The following is a 21,391-nucleotide window of genomic DNA, read 5'->3' as shown; positions in this document are numbered from 1 at the left end:
TGACAGGCTGAGACCAACAAGACACATAAATAAGGCAAGGTGCGGCAGGGAGTAACTGGGTCAAATAACATCCCGATCCCACCATAATAAATCCAAAGGAACAAGACACCAAAGTGTGCATAGTACTAACCCTGGTGGCCCACGCAACACCATCTTTGGTTGGTGTTAGGTGGGGTATAGGGGAGGTTGAGCCCCAAGCAAGAAGGACAACCAGAACAACTGAAGGAAGGGACAGGATAGACCATCTTCTTCCCCATCAAAATTAATTTTCCAGCAAGGACGTGGCAAGTGAAACCCCCCTGGGGTACCAACCAAGGTCCATTCCATTAACAAGACCGTTCCTTCCTTAAAGCAACAACGAAGCCAGAAAAATCCACATGGACTTAACACACAGGTGAAAGGCGTGGGAAATTACACTATTTTTTCAGGCCTTCTTCTGAGCTTGGGGGCCTGGTACTACTGTACCTCATTCTTTGCCCCTCTCCCTCATAGACTCTGCACCTAGGTGAAAACATGTACGTAGGATTAAAGAGGCTGTAATTTAAACTCTCATCCCTCTGAATTGCAGTTGGGTTTGAATTTCTTATTGTTCGTACAGTGTGTGTTTCATTTCTTGGTTTGGGATCCAAAATGGGACAGAAGTTTTCTGCTTCTCAGCTGGAGGTTTCCTATCCCAAGAACAGTAGTGACAGAAATGAATTTGAATCCTAAACCTGATTCAGTTTTAATCCCAAATTGCACCTTAAATCCTTGCTAGTTATGGATTTGAACACACCCTTGACCCAGACTTTCTGTATGAGGAATGATGTATGACCTTGGTACAAGTAATGCAATAGTAGAATGGTCCAAAATAGTTTAGATATCTTCTTCTCTGTTTCAGTCAGGTATGTGTGTATACCTGAAGCTGCCTCAAGAAGTGTGTAGGTTAACAGGTTCCATTAACTACCACAATGACTTTGAATATAATGGAATTAACTGTGAAACAAACAACAAACCATTATGATTTTATTAAGTAGTGGAAACTCTAGAAAAAAATAGGTCCTTTGATATATATTGAAATATTTACTTGTAGAATGATACAATCAAGAGTTTTTCTATGATCAGCTTTGTATTGATGCTTTTGTGGTTCTTTTTTAAACTAACGCTAGATCCAACTAAATTTTAAGGCTGTGTTAAGGAAAGCTTCTAGGAAAGCATCTGCTGAAAAAGATCATGGCTGGAGTAGCAGCTTGTTACAGAAAGAAACTGATGTCTTTGTAACAACATTGCCCGAAGGATTCAAGGACATAAAACTTGTTCGGCATTAGTCACAAAGAAACCGACTCCACCTCCTATAATGAAGGAGCTGTAGTAATTTGGAGACCTCTACTTGTGTTCAGGGTAATGATGATGAGGGCTCTAATCCATGGTACATAAATACATCATGGTTAGTAGATCCTCCCTCACAATCTCATTGAGACTGACTGACTAATAACTACCAGTGTTCACAGAGAACACAAGAAATACAAGACAAGATCCCCATATGGTACAAATAGTCCAGAAACATTGAGTTCATTGGAGCTGCATAAGTCAATGCCAGCTGAGTATCTACTTCACAGCTTTTAGGGGTTTTCCTAATTGGCTAGCCCAATATATATTTCAGAGTGCTGGGGAAGCACACCCCTCTGAAGGAACTGAAATGCCCTGATGAAGTATGTCCCATTCATTTTGTAACTGCCCTACTCTGCTAAGTGAGGTGGGAGTAGGATACACCTATGGGCCTTTTGAGGTATCTAGTGCTGCTGTCTGTATTTGACATGCCCAGTTCTTGTTCTGCAAGAACAGGGACTGAGAAGGAGTCTTCTCCTTCAGCTTATACCTTCTTTCTTCATAGGGTACCCATGGAAAGGAAGTCTTTTAATTTAAGCAATTATTTGGTCAGGTAACGATGAGAGAGAATGTGGGAGTGTTGTGTGGTTCTTTTCCTCCCCACACTAGTCTCCATTTTCCTTTCTTCTGTTACCACCATCCTTTTTCTCCCTCTCATGCTTGCCTACCTGACCTTCTTGCTCTCTCACCCACATACCTCTACCCCAGCTGCCTACTACCTCTTTTTCCTGCCTTCATTTCCTGTCTCTCCCCTGTCCCAGGACTTCTGCTGCTCCCACACTTCTTTCTTGCAACACTTTCCCCTTTCAACTGTCAAGCCTGAGAGTCATACAACCTTTTGGCCTCAATGTTCTTCCCAATCCGTACTATTAGAGTAACTGGAGGGAAGCAAAGACTGTAACTCCTTGTCTTCCTAGTTCATTATTGTCTCTTGAAATAGCATGCATACCACAAACTCATGGCCTCTAGAATAACTCCACCCCTTCCTGGTGCCAAATCATGTATGGTACAGATCAAGTTTGTCTGAAGGCCCCAACAGGAGCCCAACATGTTCTAGAGTTTATTGTGTGCTTAAATGCCTTTAAAATGCAACGAATCATGCAAAATAAAACCAGCGTAACCTTGCCCTTTCTTGGAGGGAATATCATTCATTTACTTTCTGAGAGTGTTTGGGCAAACATGATTTAAGTTTGCATTTTAGTACACTGAGGGTCAGGTTGGAACCCAGAAACATATAAAAGTCACACTGAAGTGAAATAGCTCAGTTTTGTCTGGTCTGGGACCAAAGCCAGACAAGTTCCATTTAGTTCTGCATATCGTATTTCAAATCCTTAAATAATGCTATGGTCACTCAACGTGCAGCCGAGGTTTGAAGATTTCATGGTATACCTGTCTGTAATTTCACTGTATTTTAGAATGGAGTAAAGCTTTTACAATGGGCCAGATTTATCTCTGGCTTCAAGGGCTTTATATGAGAGATCAGACTGGCTTCCTTCAGTTTATGCATGGAGAAATGTTAGATGAGGCTGCACATTTGACTAAGTGGAACATTGTAATTGGAGAGAGGAGATACCTTATTTCTAGTGAAAGAGGGAAACTTTGGAGAACGCTGCTCATCTTTGATTACTAACTAAGACTGGCCATAGTGACAGCAACCAGAGGGAATGCATTTTCCAGAGCTTCCAGGAGCTATATTTTTCATCAGAGGAATTTGTTTTTTCATGTTAGTCAACAAGGTAGGAAAAACACACCTGGCAAGCTATAAACAGGTCACAAACTTCCTGTGTACAGAGAAGATTTTTATCTTCTAGTAGAAGCAATGAGACATGACATGAACTTCTCCTAATTGTAAGATTGCACAGTGTTTATTTCAGGAGCTTGAGTGATTCCTCATTTTCCATGAACAAGAATGTTTCTATGGTTTAAACAAAAGCTGCCAGCTGGCCTGGCTGTAGCAGGAAAAGATAAAATCATGGGGTCTCCTGTCCTGTTGGATTCCCTTGATGTGTCTTCTGTGTAGGACTAATGAAACAATAATTCCTTTGTTTGAGAACTGTCCCTTCCTTCAGCAGATTGTCCCAGCAAAATGTCTCTCCTAGAAGGTTTTAGAGTCCTACAGCTGTTAGTAGTGGTAGCTGCCATCTCACAAAGCTGGGCAGGGGGTTCTGCTGGAGTTGTATTTTTCTTTTATTAAAGCATTGGTCCCTGTAACAACTGATCTGTGAGAAGACCAAAACCAAGTAACTGGATTTAAGGTTACTGATTTGGAATGGATCAGCTGACCCATCTGGTTTCTGAGGTTCCGCTGAGTGTTACCAAGCAAATGGACAACTTTCTAGTAAGGTAGATATCAAAGATGACAAAGCCAGGGAGGAAATGACAACTGAATTCAGAACAAACCCATTCTGGAGATTAGAACTCAAAGAACAAAGGATATAAACCTTAAAGAAAAGCAAGCTGTATGTTGGAAGTTTGCGTACCAGAAGCTAGAATATATCCCTGCTGGACCAGAGAAATTCGAGATGCATTCATGGAGTCAGAAAATGGCAAAATAAGGCATTCTTAATGGTGTTGCTAATACGAAATACTAACCCATCATTTCCTTGCACTAGAAAGTTACAATATTCAGAAAGATATTACTGGTTATACTGCTAGAGTTCAATATAAAAGATGACTGAGACTGATTTAAATTCAAATGTCCAGGATGGTAACGGTTTGCTCTAATGACTGCTAGTGATATTTAGGGATTGTAATCTGAATAAGATCACCTACATATTTAGCTCCCTTCCCCCCCACATTCCTTCTGCTTTTTGGAAACCTTCGGTCTCAGTGGGCAGGTTGTTACTGATCTCTGCAATGAATTTCCTGCCTCTAGTAGAATTAAATCAGAACCTTGGGTCTTTATATTTTTCCAAAATGTGGCAGTAAATATTATGAATGTCAACCCATGATCCTGAGCTCTCTTCATTTGGGCAGACACCCATTCAGTGGCACCATCAGGATACTGGGCTCTACCTGTATGCTGGTTGATGGATTGGGACAAAATAATGTGCTTGCAAACTTGCAGTCAGGTAACTGCAGGACTAAAACTCTGTTTTTCACATGGAGGTGTTGGTCTTGACTAAACAATGACATTGAGGGCAGGAGGTTAGAGGCTACTTTGGAAACTGTAATCCTTAATGTTTTCTGAATGCTGTATTTCTCTCTTTTCAGCTGTATTAAACCAGGGCCTCTAGATCTGATCTAAAGACTGCTGATTTCACCAGCAGACTTTCTGTTGCCTTCAATAGGCCTCTGATTGGTTTTAGGGCTGGGGTGGGTCAATAGCAGTTGCTTCCTCCCTCCCATCTGAGCTGCTAATGGATTTTGGTAACTATGTATTGGACAAAAAAGAAAAGGTTTGGACAAATTAAGACTCTTGCTAATCTATGGAATGGTTCATACCAAAAGAAAATCCAGACCAGCTTTACACTCAGCTGAATTTGTGAACAGTTTGGAAGAGGGCTAGGGTGGGCACTCCTCTTTGCTGAAGTTTCCTGCAGTATATGTGCACTAGATGAGCACAATGCCTGCAATCATGCTGGACTCCTAGCGTCAAGGAGAATTAGTTTCCTATTCTATGTCCTATTGTTGGGCACCCGTAGAAGTGCAGAAACCCTAATGTCTACCTAGTAGCAAAACTAGAGGTGGGCGAGTGGGGCACCAGCCCTTGACACTGATTTAGAGGGGGTACAAGACTGGCAGCTGCTGCCTCTTCCTAAGGTGTGAAAACTGACTGTGAGGACAGTGAAAGTGTTGCTCTGTTTTAACCTCTCCTTTCTTTCATTTCCTGAAATAGAGAGCCCCAACCTGCTTGGTTTTTTTCCCCACCAGCTTGTGCTTGTGTGATTATTATGGGCATTTTGAGTCATCCCTGAAGACTTTGCCAAAAGTCTTAACTCTCAGGTTTTTAACAGGTTGCCTGACTACCCCCCACCCTCCCTCAGTAGCATCCAATGAGACAGGAAACTCCCCTCAAATTGTATACGCAGAGAGAGACTGAAATCTGATAGCAAAACACACACAAATAACCCCTATCCCTCCCCAACACCACACCTCCCTATTAAGATCAGGTTTCATTTATGGAGGTAGGCATCCAACCAGAGATCTCCAGATTTCTTTAGGGACCTATGGAAAGAGAAGAGAGGCATTAGAGTGGTCTGGGAGTCAATAGCCTCCAATTACAGAAATGCTAACAGGAGATGCCTACTTCTACATCTGGTTACTATTCCTCAGGAGGCCAAAATTTCTTTCCCTAGCTTGCATACATAAAGTAAGAAGATATGTCAGTCTGTTTTACCTTCTAGATACGTTAGATTGCTGAATTAAACTCTAGTGGGCAAGATCCTCAGCTAGAGTCTATCATATTATTCTGCTGATCTCATTGAAATTATACTGAGTTACACTCACTGAGTGCATCTACACATGTACTTTACTGTGCAGTAGACTAATAAGCTCTGCAGTAAAGCATCACTGTCTACATGTGTGCTGGTATTAGGATGCAGTAAACTAATTTACTTGGGGAGGGTACTATTTTATGGCAGAGTAATTAACCGCACTGAAACGCATGAGTAGAAAGTGACTGGGTGGGGGCCAGGCTCCTGGCTGCCCCTGGCCACACAGTTCTGCACCCTTGTGCCTTGGCCAGTCCCTCCACTGCCTGATGATGCCACCTGGAGCCCGGGACTGCCCCGTCCCCCCTGCCAGCCTGGGTTTGCTCCATCCCAGCTCAAATTGCTGTTGTCTCTGGCACACATGTAGATGCTGTGCCCAGGAGCAGTTTACTCTGGCTGAAACAGCTCCATAGTTTATTGCTTTGCTTTAATTTCACATGTAGATGCACCCATGGAGGATGTGACCTAAAAGAAAACAAAAATCAGCTCCACAAAGAACAACTGGCAACTAACCAGAATTCACACTAAAAGAATTTCCCTTTCCCCTCCCTGTTGTTCCCCTTTATGGGTTCCAGCCACCATCAGCACTCCTAAAACAATTAATTATGTACCTTGCAAAAGAACTGAGCTATGTTGGAACAAAACTTCCTATTCACAACACAATCCTTGGGCTTGGGAATACTTTGCATGGCTTAGAATCAACATTACGCAAGTGTGAGGGACTTCTCAGGGATGAGGCTTTTACTTTCAAACAGGGGCCACACAGATGCTTCCCCATGGAGTATGTGACATAGTTGCTACCATGTTCAGCTGGCTGAAATGGCTGTGATACTCTTGCCAACAATGAATAGCCCTGTATTCCATAGGGGCTCATACTGTCTTACTGGAATAAGGTGGGGAAAACATCTCTGAATTTAGATCTATATTCACCTATCTTGAGGTTGCCAAAGAAAGGGCTATATACTTTCCCTTTTCTTGATAGCAGGAAGGTTTTATTATTTAGATTTGACTGGGATATAGCTTGATATGCTTCACAGCAGGAGCTCCTATATTAAAGGTCAAATAAATTCAGTGCTTGGTTCATTTGAGGGAACTTGTATGTGTTGCAGCCACATGAATTGAAAAATGCCATGCTGACAAACGCCAAGCAGATTGACTCATGCACATCAGAGCAGCACTCAATGTCCCTGAGGACAAGAGGGCAGGAGCAGAGGTGGTTTGCTACCCTATCTCCCTGTTCATCTTAATTTCTGCCCATTCTCCCGGCTAAGACTACATTCCCTATGTCTCAGAACTATCAGATAAACAGGGAGATGCTGTAGGCAATGACACAATTGCTTCTCAGGTTTAAATAGGCAACTACCAGTATAGCATGCTGGGAAAAGTGTCATATACCTAATAATCACCAAGCAAACAAACTCCTGGCTATGCAATGCTTTGCTGACCAGGATGGAAGGCACTCTGTGTTTTACAGAATTGTGCCTACTTCTGTTTTGGGGATTGCTATGTCTTTTGTCTTCCTATGATGATGTGATCTGGGTTTCCCATTGATCTAAACTGTCTTCACCCCATCAGAGGCAGTGGCATCATATCACTTCTACAATAAATCAGTATTTCTAAAATGGCAGTCCAGATGCTTTTTTATGTGGGGCAAAAAACCTGTCATTGCACTAATGTTTTAAGCTCTGATGCCATTTCTTAAGGTGCAGGGGTCAATAAAGCCAGAGCTCTGTATATTAGGGGGGAAAAAAGAGGTTACCGGAATGCTGGCATTGGCACTGCAGCCTCCAGATAGTAATGAAAGCCCCTTACCCAACTATGTCTATGAAAGCTCTTCCAAGAGTTTTCTCTTCATAGTGGATTCCATACTTGGCGCACAACGATTTGACCAGCGGTTTAATCTTCCAAAAGTTGTGACGTGGCATTGTTGGAAACAGGCTTGAATAAAGAAATAGAGAGAGACTGAGAAAAGCCGAGCAACAGTGCTCAGGGGACACGCATTTCTTTCTGCCTCCTCCTACAGCTAATTATTTCTCCTTCTCCCTCAACAATACAGGCAGATAGAACAAAGTGAGTAAAATGCAAGCTTTGAAGTACTCTCTTTTAAGGATGCTCTCAAAAACAAGTACAATCATTCCCATTCCAGCTGTGTCATGCCTCAAAACAAAAACATCTTTAGAAAGAGAATAAAAGATTGGCTTGACAAACAGAAGGAGATGCTGTCACCAGTACAGATGGCATATTAGTGTAGTAGGCAGTAAGGAAACATTGCTTGGCCTACTGAGGTGGCTGCCATTCTCTTTGGACAACAGCTTATTGTCTGTTGCTGAAGTGAATTGTCAGTGACTTCCTTTCATGTGCCTAGATGCTCGAAAAGCAGAGAAACAAATAAAGAATTTGTGGTCACATTACCCTATGCTGCTCAGTTGGGAACTGTTTTATTTCCTAAGCCAACTTCCAGGCCTGCCTTCACATGACCTCTGCTTTAAAATTCACATTGTCCTGGGTAACAATTCTGAAGAGTGGATCTAAATATGTCAATATCTTTGAACACTAGTATTCCCCCACTAGGTATAGGAGGGGCAGAGGGTGGGGGGCGCTGCTCTATAAATTGAAGACAATTCTTGGCTGGCAGAAGACAGAAAGATTTGATATAAAATAGATAGAAAAGCTCAATTTTGAGATGATTTAGTTGCCATTTTAATCCACAGGAGCCTTTCCATTGCTCTTAATCAGTGTCAAATTAAACTTTAAGGTCATGAGGGTGAAAAGTTAAGTTGCTTGCGGTGATAGGTGAAAAATATTTGTGCTATCTGTGAAAAGAGATTAACTCCAGTTGATTTTCTGATCCTATAATATTCACTGGTACACATTCATGTCCCTTCTTCTCCCCAGCTACCATCTGCCCTCTTTGATCCCACCCCTGCCCAGACTGCCCAGGTTGTGACCTGCTTGTGTCCATAAGATCCCTTGCTATTATACCAGACTCATACTCACTGGTGCTCAATTTGGAAGTTCAGGTGTCCGGTGAACCAGTCATTGAAAAAGGACTGTTCAATATTGCACGTGGCAGCCAACTGCAAAGACAAGAAGACAACCATAAATGCCAGTGAAGCCTGAAAACACTTGATGCCACTGGGTCCTTCCTGCATGTGACAGACACCAAAGCAGAGGTGTAACAATGCAGCCAGGTACCTAGAACAGCAGAGACTTTTGGCTGCTGCTGTACCACTGGTGTGATGAGGTAGCCCGAGAGATACTTCAAATCGAACATGGAGATGTACCTCAATGCACCAGCAACCTGTAAGGTAAAACATTTGCTCAGAAGCTTTAGCTTTAGATAGGTCCCCTATATTCCTCTAAGCCAGTGTTAAACAAAATATGGCCCTGTAGCAGGGACCCCTAGCCCCTCCTCCTTGAGAGGTAAGGAGCCAACACCAAAGGGCTACAGTTATGTAGGCAGCTGGGCAAGGAGCAGTTACAGAGCAACATGCAGCCAGAAGAACCTACAAGGGGTTAAAGGGCAGTACAAAGCTGGAGCCTAGTAGCTAAGCTGCAGCACCTGGTAGCTGGTTGAGTATGGGGCCATGTGGTCTGAAAGGGCAGAGCTCCAGCCTACTAAAAGTGTGGATCTCTAAGCCAGAGGGCTTAGTCTGGCCCTATTTCCTACTGTGACCAGAATTTCTGCTGGCCTGGAACGTAACAATGGGGAATCCAACTAACCAGGTACCTGAAGACTTGCAATAGAGCCAGCAGCCAAAGGGTAGGTGACTTGGGCTTGGGGGGGCCAAATGTGCAGATGCTTACTGCACAGTAACTTGGTCTACCCCATGGTTAATTTGCTACCTGCAAATGCAGGTAGTAAATTAACTGTGGAGTAGTTACTGTTCAATAATGCATGTGTAGATGGCTGACCAGGAGCAAATTTGCTCCTGGGCAGCAAGGAGCAGGAGATCACTCCCTGCCCCCAGAAACTGCCTGTTGCCAGGATGGGTTCCAAGCTCAGAGTCTGGCCAGGACAATGTCCCCTTGCCCTGGCAGCAGGCAGCTTCCAGACTGGGCTTTGTGATTGAAGCAGGGGCTGGGAGACTGCTCCCTGATCCTGGGATCTGCCTGCTCATGGGGTAGGCTCCAAGCTCAGAGACCACCCTAGCAGCAAGCAGCTCCCAGGATCATGGAGCAATCTCCCAGCCCTTGCTCTGATTGCAGAGCAGAGGCTGGGACCTCCCTGCATGTGCAGATTTCCCCCCACCGCCTGACAGTTCCTGGCCAGCCCCAGGCTACACAGCGAAGTCTGCGTATGCAGCCTGGAGCTGGCTGGGGATTGTCCTGTTGTGGGGCAGGTTCCAGCCAGCTCTAGGCTGCACATGCAGACTTCCCCATGCAGCCCAAGGCTAGGTTCCAGCCCTACAGCTCTCTCAGCCCTGTGCCCTGATCAGGTGAGTGAGGCATGGGGCTTGGAAAGAGCTGTGGGGGAGGGGCAGGTTCCAGTTCTCTGTCCTGACCCAGCTGGGGACTTGCTGCTAGCTGCTCCACTGGTGGGACAGCTCCTCGCCACCCCTGGTTGAACAGGGACTCCCCCTGCCCCCTTCCCCCTCAGCTGGGGCTCACTGCTAGCTGCCCCACCTTCAGATCAGTGCACAGGGCTGGGACCTGCCCCTCTCTTGTATCTCTCTCCTAGCCCCATGTCCTGATCAAGGCATGGGGCTGGGAAATAGCTGCAGGAGGCACGCACAGCAGGGCCAGCCACAGGGAGTCCCCGCTGGGTACAAAGCTTGCCCCCATATGCACGGGGTGGGACAGCTCTGCAGCAACAGCTCTCTTGCCCCATCCACAGTGGGACGCCTTCCAATGTGTACAGGGCCAGGGATGTCTCTTGGCCCTGTGCTCCCTGTCAGCCCCTGGGCTAGTACCCCTGGGGAGCCTGGAGCTCCCCCAAGCTCCTGCAGGGGGGTAGAGCAGAGTAGGAGCAAATCTGCTCCCAAGAGGGAGCACATGTAGATGTGCTCCCCAGTAGGCTTACTGCACAGAATTTTTATTGTGCAATAAGCCTACTTCAAATTAATTGCACATGTGGACATGCCAAGGGAGACCCAGAAGGGGTTTATCAGTAGCTGGCATGGAACTGGAGGATCAAATGTAGCTGATAGGGGTGGATAGGACACCTGAGGGGCACCCAACATATTGGGTCCTAGACTGTAAGAGCAATGTGCTGCATGGGACTGAAGCCCAAATGGTTTAGAGGCTGAAGAAAGCAGCTCTGCAGAGTCGGGCTCAGGAGGCTATGCCCAGTTAAGAGACCAGAGGCTCTCAAAAAGTAAGCATAGACTTGCTGGGACCAGCGGCCTGGGATAGATTGTAGGCAGCCTTGCCAGGGCCAGAGGTGCTAGGGGGCTGGCCAATGTGAGATAGGGCCAGAGACCTGGAAAATAAGACAGGCCCTAGTGCCTGGGGAGGGAAGTAAAGCCAAGGGGCTGACCCTAAGGAAGCCAGGCCAGGACTAGAGTAACACCTATAAGATATGGATATGCATGTGGCTGTAGGAGAGGATGGAGGCCACAATTCTAGCCCTTAAGGCAATTGGGGCCTTAGGGGCTGGATCCCTATGTAGACAGACAGTATGTTGAGGGGTTAGAACCCCACAGGGAGAGCCGATATGGATTGGGCAGCTGGGCCAAGTCAAGCCCAAATAGGGACAGAATACAGAGAGAGCACCCAGAGCTCACCAAGCCTTTGAGGGCAGCCTCCCTTCTGTATTAATACCACCACGGCATGATATGGGCAAGGCAGCAGAGTGAGACCCTGAGGGGCTCAAGACTAAGGTGGCCATCGGGAAGCATCACAGCCACCCTTGGGGCTTATCCTGCCACAGGGTTATGGGCCAGATTTGGCTTGCAGGGCTCCCTGCAGCTCTGGAAATGTATCAGTATGGTGAATGGTAGCAGCACTAATTGTTGCAACTCCTGGAACTGTGACAATTAATACTATTCATACTCATCTTGCCACCACATTTCTGGATCTGTGGGGAGCCCTGCAGGCCAGACTTGGAGTGTGGCAGGCAGTGTTTTGATTTTTCAGAATAACAGGGCTGATTTGAAATTATTCTCATTGTTTTAGGTGTTGACCTGATCTCCTTGTAATTATTGTAACAGTAACCTCCTTATTTTTAACAGGAGGAAGCTCTTAGAAATGTCTATCACTTCCAAGTCAGAGGCTTGGAGGAGAGGAGAAGGGGTACTAAAAACCACACTATCAGCTCCCCTGCTTCTTCGGAGTAAATAGTTGCATTGCCTTTGGCTAGCTCCACAGGTCCAAGTTGCAAGTTGTAAAACCTGTGGCTTTGGCACCAAAACTGGATGCAGCCTTTAGCTATGGCCTATGTTCTCTGCCTTGAGAGCAAGTGTCTGTGTGCGTGTGTGCGGGGGGGAATAAATAAATTGCATGTCTAGCTGGCTGTGTAATACTGAGAAAGTAGAGTGGAGGGTTGGGAGGAAAATGCAGTGTATAAGAAAATTCCCTTCTACACAGGGTTTTCATCTGACCCTAAAGCACAAAGTTTGAATACTACAGCATTTTTCCTCAGCTTCTGTTACCAATAATTATAAAACGTATATATCCTATCTTAAAAGTCTTATGCACTTTGTCTTGCTAAGCCATTGAAATCAATTCTACATGGTGATTACACAAGAAGTGCATTTCCAAACCATGCACCTAATTTCTAAATTCATAAAGAATCCTGCAGACCTCAAGAAGTTTTACTCTCATGCTTAAAGATAACAAAATACTTAAATGTACCATTGGATCTGGGCCCAAGCGAGTAGAAAATCTTGCCAACCTTTGGAAGCTATACCTTGAGGAAGATGACCTCAGTAGCTACTGTTACTTTATTTAGGGGAGAGGTTCAGTTTTTACTGATATCACCTTTAACACAGTATGAGGTACCTTGAACCAACTGAGATCTGAATTTAGTTCAGAACACCATGGGTAAGATGTTGTATCCTCTCATCTGGAAGCTTACTTAAGGCTGTGGAAGGCATTTTGGAGACACTGCTGCTTCTATTACTGGTTTTCCTATAATATGTTCAGACTTCGTTTTTTTTCCTTTTAAACTCTTCAGGAGGAGTTAACTGGTTTGGTGTGCCTGTGGCTGATGTCCAGGAAGCTGCACTGACTTATACTACCTGAAAATCTAGTCCCTTGACTTTCATGGAATTATTTCTGATTTACATGCATGTGTTCCCAATGGGCAGATCTAAGGTTTTGAAAAGTGGGGTGCAAATGATGCAACTAGTGTTGCAGGGACCCATTCCCAAAGCAGACAGAACGTTCCACAGCAGCCTCTGCCAGGGACTTCCTTGAGTCTCTGAAGCTGATGTCTCTCCCCCATGTATGCACCACTGTCCTCAGCTGACCCTGGGAGAAGGAAGCCCCAGAGCCACTCCTGTCACTGCAGCACCCTTTTGGAGCACCCCACCTGCATGGGGTGTCATGCTTAGCCAGAGACACCAGTGGTGATGAGTAGGTCACCCCTTCTTTACCTGCCTTCTGCTTGATCCCTCTGGGTATTAGGCCTGTGCAAAGCAGCAAGTATTTAATTCTGATTCAGTCGATTTGGAAGGACAGTGATTTCAATTTGGTGATTCAAGTCACTGTCCCAATTTGATTTGGCCAAATCGGATTCAGAGATTTGGCGCTGATACAGAGATTCAGCCATAGACTATAACAGGGAATCACTAAAATACCTATAACTTTGCCAATTTTGCTTATTCAGATGAAAATACCAAGGATGGTACCCCCTTCTGAGGGCATGAAGCCTGCCAAGTTTCAAGGAGACAGGTGCAGGGGTTTCTGTGAAAGTGCCCCTCAAACAGTTGAAAGCAAAACTCATGTATCACTTGTGTGTGTTAAGATGTGTAAGTTGTAGCCGTGTTGGTCTAAAGACATAGGCAGACAAGGTTCTTTGGGTCAATCTGATATCTCTTATTAGACCAACTGAATAGTTGGAGAAATATATCTTAGCAAGCTTTCGGGTTTAAAAACCCTTAGTCAGGCTGAGGAACCATCTGCAGTTGGTGTGTGTGCTCTTCCTGAATGGAAGGAATAGTAAAGATGCTAGACACTGGGCTGCAGGCAAGAAAGCCAGTCGGTGAAGATGTAAATTGAGGTGTCGGGGGGGTAAGAGACAGGCAGCGGTGGAAGGGGGTGTAGCAGTTAAATAGTGGAGAGGTACCTGGGGAGTTGGATGTCAGGCAGGTTATAGTACACCATAAAACCAATGTCTATATTGAGTCAATGATTTTTTATATATCCTGTAGATTTATGAAGTGAAATTTGTAGGCTTGTCTGTGGAAAAGTGTTTTGAAAATTTATACAAGCACTGAACTTCGCTAACCTCATCACCAGAAGCAAACTTCCAATAGCCCAAAACACACTGAATGGATTCAGAACATGCCATGACAAGAAATGCAAAGCCTGTCAACATATCTCTAGTACCCCCACAATTATTATATCCCACAACAGAAGCATCACCATTCCTGAATCTTACAGCTGCATTTCCAGAAATGTTATATACCTCATCACCAAATGCCCTGATAGAAAATACATAGGAGAGACCAGACAACAACTGCACACCAGAATGAACGAAAAGACAAAAACACTCAATTACCAGTGGGGGGACATTTCTCAAAAGAAAACCACTCTCTCTCCAATCTCTCAGTTGTGATCCTCAAAGGAAATCTACAAAATGCCTTTTGTAGACAAGACTACAAACTTCACTTCATAAATCTACTAGATATAAAAAATCATGGACTCAATATAAACATTGGATTTATGACACACTATAACCTACCTGACTCCCCAGGTACCACTTTTACCTGCTACATCCCCCTCCTACCCTCCCCCACTGCCCAGCCATTCTCTAAGTAGCAAATTTAATTTCTCACCTATTTTTAGGGTGAACAGGGTTGGGAACATTAGTACCATAGCCATTACCTGAGAGCTGAGCCAATCTCTGTGCTTCTCATTGTCAATTTCCATTGGAATATGGTTCATCTGTGTTACCCACACAAACCAGTGACTTTCCAGAAACCTTCAAAAGGAAGAACAACAGCTGACATCCCAGATCAAAACACAGTCCATAAAAATTGCCATGGCGGTGCAGAGTAGCCTAGGTAAAGCTAACAACAGAGGAGATAAAGGGAGTGGAATATAGATTGTAGTCGTATTATATACAGAGGAGGCATAAGATGTCACAAGTATTTCTTCAAGGGAATGGCAAAGTCTCTGATTCTGAAGAGTAGAAAGAATCAGTTCTGCAGTACGTTTGTTCCCTCTTCTGGCATTCCCTCTAAGGGCTTAAAGCAATTAGGATACTGCACCATGTTAACCGTTAACACTCTCTCCTTCTTAGGTGGATTGCTTTTTCATGCTGCTCTCTGGTTTTCATCTCAATTTACCACTTTGCATGTCAGACAGTAAGAATGAACCTGGAAACACACTCTGAACTCGCATTGATCCCAGAGATTGTATTCTCTCAACCCCTACCACTCCCTGCCCATAGTCACTGATAGTTTTCTGGTTTTCAGCCTCAGTAGAGGCCAAAAATGGAACAGGCCCTAGGAGCCAAAATGCCTAAGCAAATCTTCAGTTTGGGACAAATGGAGACCTTGACTGGGTAGTTATATTGTTTATACCCTTGTTTAGCACTTTTTCTTTAAAACATAGATGAATTCAATCTACATGGTTTTCTGCCTTTTCCCAGAAGTAACTTCAAATATAAGCCAGAAAGAACAAGGTGAAGAAGGATCTAATAACTGTTCTCAGGTCTTTTCAATGGCCTTGGTGGTTGTTGTGCACCCCACATGTACTGTGTAGTATTTTAACCTGGCAGCTAAAGGATTAAGGTCTGACTTCTGCAATGTGATGCACAGCTTAATTAGAACAATCTGAGCTTGTGATTCCTCCAGCTGCCTGGATGTGCCTGGGGTCAAACTAAAGGTAGAGACTTGCATTTATATTCTAATAATAGTGATGTCTCTGTACAGTCTGTATCTTCTCTGAGCAATGAGGGCACCTATACATGTGCATCAAGGCTGCTCCGATATGCTGTAATTACAAGACACTGGAGTGGACTCAATTAACTGAGTCTGCTGGAGCATGGTAATTACCACAATCCAGCAACTCCAGTGTCATATGCATCAACATCCCCACACTGAAAAATGGTGGCAGGGGTGCTTTAACTAAAGCTTGTTTGAGCTTTAGTTAAAGCACCCCACCGCCACTTTTTTGGCATGGGGATGCTGATGCATAAGATGCTTTGGGCACTTTAATTAGATCTGCTTTCAGAGCTGCTCTAATTAGTGCCCCTTCCCCCCTTCCACCTCCTGGAGCACGTGTATAAATGCCCTGAGAGACCAGCAAGGGAGAGTTTTCATAACTGATTAGAATGCCAGGCTTCTCTACAAAACTCCTTGCACTCTTTCCTTATTATCTCAACTTTAAGTCAACTGTTGTTGCTACGGAAATGCCGCTTATTGATTCTTCATTAAGAACAGGAAGCAATATTAGTGGGAGGAAACCTGATCCTATATCCAACCAAAACAAGGAAATCCAGCAACAATAGCTCAGCTGTTGTAAGATTTCCAGCTTGACTGAAGAAGGAATTGGCTTGCTAAACTTTTAATCGCATGAACATTTACCATGATTTCATTAATCAATTTAATGACAACTTTTGAGGGTCATGTTTCTCTAAGGACCTGATCCAACATCAGTTGAAATGAGGAAGTCCTAAATCATGGCCAGAGTAATTAAAATAACATGGAAATAGAATTCAGATCCCATAATTTAAAGAACTTTTATATAGTTTTTCCTTTTTTGGGGTAGAAGAATCATCTTTAGATTAATTTCTTCCTTTTTTAAGGATTTGAGTAGTAGAATTGAATATGCACCTGCCTGCACCCTGGGCATGACTTAGCAGGGTCACAGAAAGTACTTCTAGAATAGAGGCATGAATTAAATTCTGTGCTAGTTTGGAACATCAGTCAATCATTGTGTAACCCTTTGAGTGTTTGGTGTAAGCCCTGTTCTGTTCCTCATCCACATTAAAATGTGATTGGTTGCAATCTATCACTCCAGAGCTGGAGCTTTTTAAGTCCAGCTGTAGCAGTTTGTGCTTTTCACTCGGGTCCTAAGTTGAATTCTTGGTGTAATCAGCTAAGAGGTAGTCATCACAATGGCACCATTTTTATAACGGGAATATAGAAATAATGATCCTTGAGTGTGTGGACTAGGGGCCACCCAGCAATGCACATTGCCATGCTGGGCGATCAGACTGTAAGTTCATGTATGACTTCTCTCTGCCAGGAATTGGAAGTACTGTGAAGGTGGTGTTTTCCCCTCTCAGAAAAAGAGAACACCCTCCATTGTTCCTAAGCTACTCTCCAGCTGATCTGGGAGGAAGTTGCCCTGAAGGGCTGGATGACATGGAGCCACTGGGGCAACTTCACGTGTGTGGGGGAAGGAGGATGGAGAGGTGTGCAGAAGGGAGGTGAAGATGGAGAGTCTCATCTGCCTTCACCAACATTAGGGACTTCTTAATAAGGAAGCAGACACTAAAACCCAGTAACAGACCAATTGGTGTAGGGGTGAGCTTGAAGACAAACTAAAATGGAGGTTAAGGGGGAGATTGAGACAGGGGAAGCTAATGAAGATAGTGGTAGGAAGCAGCAGAGACTGGGAGGGATGAAGAGAGAATCTGGATAGCGTGATGTAGAGCAGAATGAGTTTAGCTTGGCATTGCTTATCCCCCTAGGATGGTTTATGGTGCCCATGGTGAAGGGAGGGGAGAGCAGTGGGGAGGCCCTTTATCTCTCCTACCTGACAAAGGTGAGGAGAAACAGGGACCCCAGAACTCCATAGAAAGGGATGAATGTGATGAAGTAGCGTATGTAATAACTGAAGGCCCAGATCAGGTCCTAGGGAGAGAAAGAAGAGATTATGTATTACAGGCAATGTACGGTCTTCCACCTCCCTCTTTAAACCAGCTGTCCTTGCAATAAGGACATAATCCTCTTCTCTCCCTCCTCAAAGAAGGTTCTTTTGGGTATCAGTTGGGCCTTTTCTTCCCCACCCTCCAGATGAGATGGGGCTCGATGTGCAGGACAGAGATGTTCTTTCACTCACCGCCCAGAACTTGTGCCTGATCATGCTCATCATGATTTGCATTTGGAAGTACACAGGGATGAGGAGAGGTGGGAAAACTGAAAAGCAAATGCAAGGTATCAGCCATCAGGAGGCAACTGACTGTAACATGAGATAAATGGACACTCTGGGAGATGGAATTATGGACAGCTGCCTGCAAAGAATACCTGGGGGAGGAGGGGGTGAGAGCTGTTAATAGGCAACGCACAGCTCTTTCCTACTGCTTCTCTGTCCTGATTACCTTCAGGTTCTCAAGCAATTAGACCTTAGAGTGTGTTCAGAAGCCCAGCGCTTCTGCTGACAGGTCTTTATGTTGAGGGCTGTCACCTACTCTCAACCATTTGCCTTACTTTATTTAGCCACTTAGTATCAGCAATGATGTCATGAAGAAAGCAGGGCACCTGACACATTGCAGGTAAAGTGTGAAAGTGATTACAGGCTCTAAAAAGGGATTAATAAAAAGGTGGAAAATTGTTCTCCCAAAGCAGGAGGGAGTGGAACAGTAAAGGGGCATTTTCCACCCTGTGAGCACTTTGGGAAATGAAGGGCACAGTGCGGATACTCACCAAGGAAGAAGTACTCATGCTGATGGTTGTAAGGCAGGTACTTCAGCTTCTTCTTGCCATACTAGAAGGGGAAAGTGGATGTCAAAGATCTGGCTCAGCTTGTTACACTCATAGGTAAGGAGGAACCTATTGAGGATACCTCTTTAAGTTTAAATATCTCTAGTCAGAGCTGGAGACTTGTGACCTAATCTGGTTCTCCTGAAGTCAAGGAGTGTTTTGCTATCACTTTAATTGGGAGTGGGATCAAATGCTCACAAAGCTGTTTCAGTTTCCTGCTGTATGTAGATTAGGATACTTGAAAAATAGGTTGGCTAATCACTGTCAGTCCTACTGTACGGGTGTGGGCTGATCTTGCATTGACAACTTGTTTTAGCATGACTTCCTAGTGAACGCTGCATGCAAATCCCCTTCGGATTTTTCTATTCTCTTCCTAAACAGAAGGGATTAAACATACTAATCAACTTGTGTTTGCAGAGTATTTCTTGTCTTCCTATTTTGGGCCCAGTACAGGAGCTGAGGAATGCTTCTCGTTGGTGGGAGCAAGAGAGATGGAAACATGGTAGGACTTGTTCTTGTTTCTGCCATGGACCCTGTTTGATTTAAGAAAAATTATCAAGGGCAGGTAATCAGTGAGAAAAGAATATTATTTCCAAGCTTCTGTACATAAGCCCAATGGCATCCACTTTTGTGAAACACTGCCATGCGTAACAGGGTGACTGGACTTTTTGATTAAAGCAAATCCTGTTTACTTGTGATAGAACAGGTGCATCCTAGCTACACCTGATTAGCAGGAGGAGGTGACACTTGGAGCTAATAAAGGGAGAAAGAGGAAGCAGGAGTTCCCTCGACTGTGTGGTCTTGGGATCTTGTGCGAGGTCTTTAAGACTAAGGACTAGGATGGTAGCAGAAGGGCTTGGATACTAATCTTCAGTCAGTCATTCAGCCAGACAGGACTGGAGAAGACTGCGGATACAAAAAGCAGCAAAACTGTAGAAGTGGGAAAGCGGTAGTCAGAGGTGCCTGTACACATGGTGGGAAGCTGCTATGAAGTGGGATGACTACAGCACATTGGAACAGACTAGATTAATTGAGTCTGCTGGAGTGTGCTAATTAGTGTGCTCTAGCCAGCCACCATGTCTTGTGTATCAGCGTGGCCATGCTTCAAAATGGTGGTGGGGGCAGTTTAATTAAAGCTCATTCAACGAGTTTTAGTTAAAGCACCCCTGCTGCCATTTTGAAGTGTGGGGACACTGACACATGAGACACCGTGGGCTCCTTAATTAGAGCAGCTCTCAGAGCCACTCTAATTAAAGCCCCCACCGCAAACATGTGTAAAAACATTGCAGATGTAAGGAGGACCTGCCCTCCTTACCTAGAGAGGACAGTAGAACAGACACAGCAGATGGTCATTCCCATGTACTTCTCCGAGATGGAGGGCTGCGGGGAGAAAGCTAAGGAATGAAGGAGTCAGAGGGGCTTGCTGTCCTGTCCAGAATAACTGTAGTGGGATGTCAAACACTGGGCTGCTAACACTAAGGTGTTGGGTCATAAATTTGGTTATAGAAAGTATATACTCATTCTTTTTTTGACAAAGTATAAACAAAAGCAGGGCGAGGTTTGGTAGGGCCACTGTGGCTGATGCGCTAGGAAAAAGGCTGTGGAAAGAAACAAAGATAAGAGCAGATTCTGATTGCTAATTATCTTTTTGTGTGAAATTTTAAAAGAAAGTTATATTTTCTGCAACTTTTTCTTCAAAAAAACCAAAAAACCAAAAAAAAACCCAGAGCCCAGCTTTTACTGAAAATTGAATATTCTTATCTGAAATGTTTGGATTTTGGTTCCCAGTTCTCATTAAAGAACTGGAAAACTCTGACCCCCAACAAAAAGTAATAATCCGGTTAAAAAGGTTCTCTCATTTTGCTTGAAACAGTATTTTATTTCTCATTGACTAAACTATTTTTTCAAATTTTAGCCAGCTCTAAGGAAAAAAACATACTCTCAGGCAAAAAAAATGCTTTGTGGCTAAGATACTGGATCAGGATGTGCATCAGGAGATCTGGATTAACTGCCAACACTGCACAGCTTTCTTGTCATAGAATCAAAGAAGTCGGGTCGGAAGGGACCTTGTAGATCTTCAAGTCCGACCCCCCGCCTGGGCAGGAGAAAAAACAAAACAAAAAACTGGGCTCAAATGATCCCAGCCAGGGAGGCATCAAGCCTCCTCTTCAAGACCCCCAGGGTAGGAGCCAGGACCACTTCCCTTGGAAGTTGGTTCCAGATCCTAGCCACCCTGACCATGAAATAGTGCCTTTGGATGTCTAATCTAAACCTCCTCTCCAACAACTTGTGGCCGTTATTCCTTGTTATGCCAGGGGGTGCTAGGGGGAACAAGTCTCTCCCAAACCCTTCTGGTCCCCCCCTAGCGAGTTTACAGACAGTCACCAGGTCCCCCCTCAGCCTTCTCTTGTGAAGGCTCAACAGGTTCAGGTCCTGCAGTCTCTCGCTGTAGGGTCTCCCCTGTTGTCTCCAGATCATGTGGGTGGCCCTCCTCTGGACCCTCTCCATATTGTCCACATCCCTCTTGAAGTGCGGCGCCCAGAACTGGACACAGTACTCCAGCTGTGGCCTGACCAGCGCCGCATAGAGGAGGAGGATCACCTCCTTGGCCCTACTTGAGATGCACCTGTGGATGCACGACAAGGTCCGGTTAGCCCTGCCAACCGTGACCTCGCATTGTTGGCCCATGTTCATCTTGGAGTCAATAATGACTCCAAGATCCCTTTCTGCCTCCATGCTCTCAAGAAGGGAGTTTCCCATCTTATAAGT

General features: G+C 44.6%; 1 protein-coding gene across 2 annotated transcripts in view; it reads right to left on the bottom strand.

Annotated features, from left to right (window-relative positions):
- Nucleotides 1-1,136: 1,136 nt before the first annotated feature.
- LOC109318131 (fatty acid desaturase 2-like) overlaps nt 1,137-21,391 on the bottom strand; it is a 40,210-nt gene continuing 19,955 nt past the window's right edge. For both annotated transcript variants that reach the window (XM_019547173.1, XM_019547172.1), the window contains 7 exons: nt 18,566-18,626; nt 17,982-18,058; nt 17,676-17,773; nt 14,793-14,889; nt 8,799-8,878; nt 7,614-7,739; nt 1,137-5,535 (listed from right to left, as the gene is read on the bottom strand). In XM_019547173.1, the coding sequence (XP_019402718.1) occupies nt 5,484-5,535; nt 7,614-7,739; nt 8,799-8,878; nt 14,793-14,889; nt 17,676-17,773; nt 17,982-18,058; nt 18,566-18,626 (591 nt within the window). In that variant the 3' untranslated portion in view covers nt 1,137-5,483. The remainder of the gene's footprint in view (nt 5,536-7,613; nt 7,740-8,798; nt 8,879-14,792; nt 14,890-17,675; nt 17,774-17,981; nt 18,059-18,565; nt 18,627-21,391) is intronic.

Source organism: Crocodylus porosus, unplaced genomic scaffold, assembly GCF_001723895.1.
Source record: "Crocodylus porosus isolate Cpor-Errol unplaced genomic scaffold, CroPor_comp1, whole genome shotgun sequence".
In the NCBI taxonomy this organism is placed as follows: domain Eukaryota; kingdom Metazoa; phylum Chordata; order Crocodylia; family Crocodylidae; genus Crocodylus; species Crocodylus porosus.
Note: the sequence above shows the minus strand (reverse complement) of the source record. Positions and strands in the feature narration are given on the sequence as shown.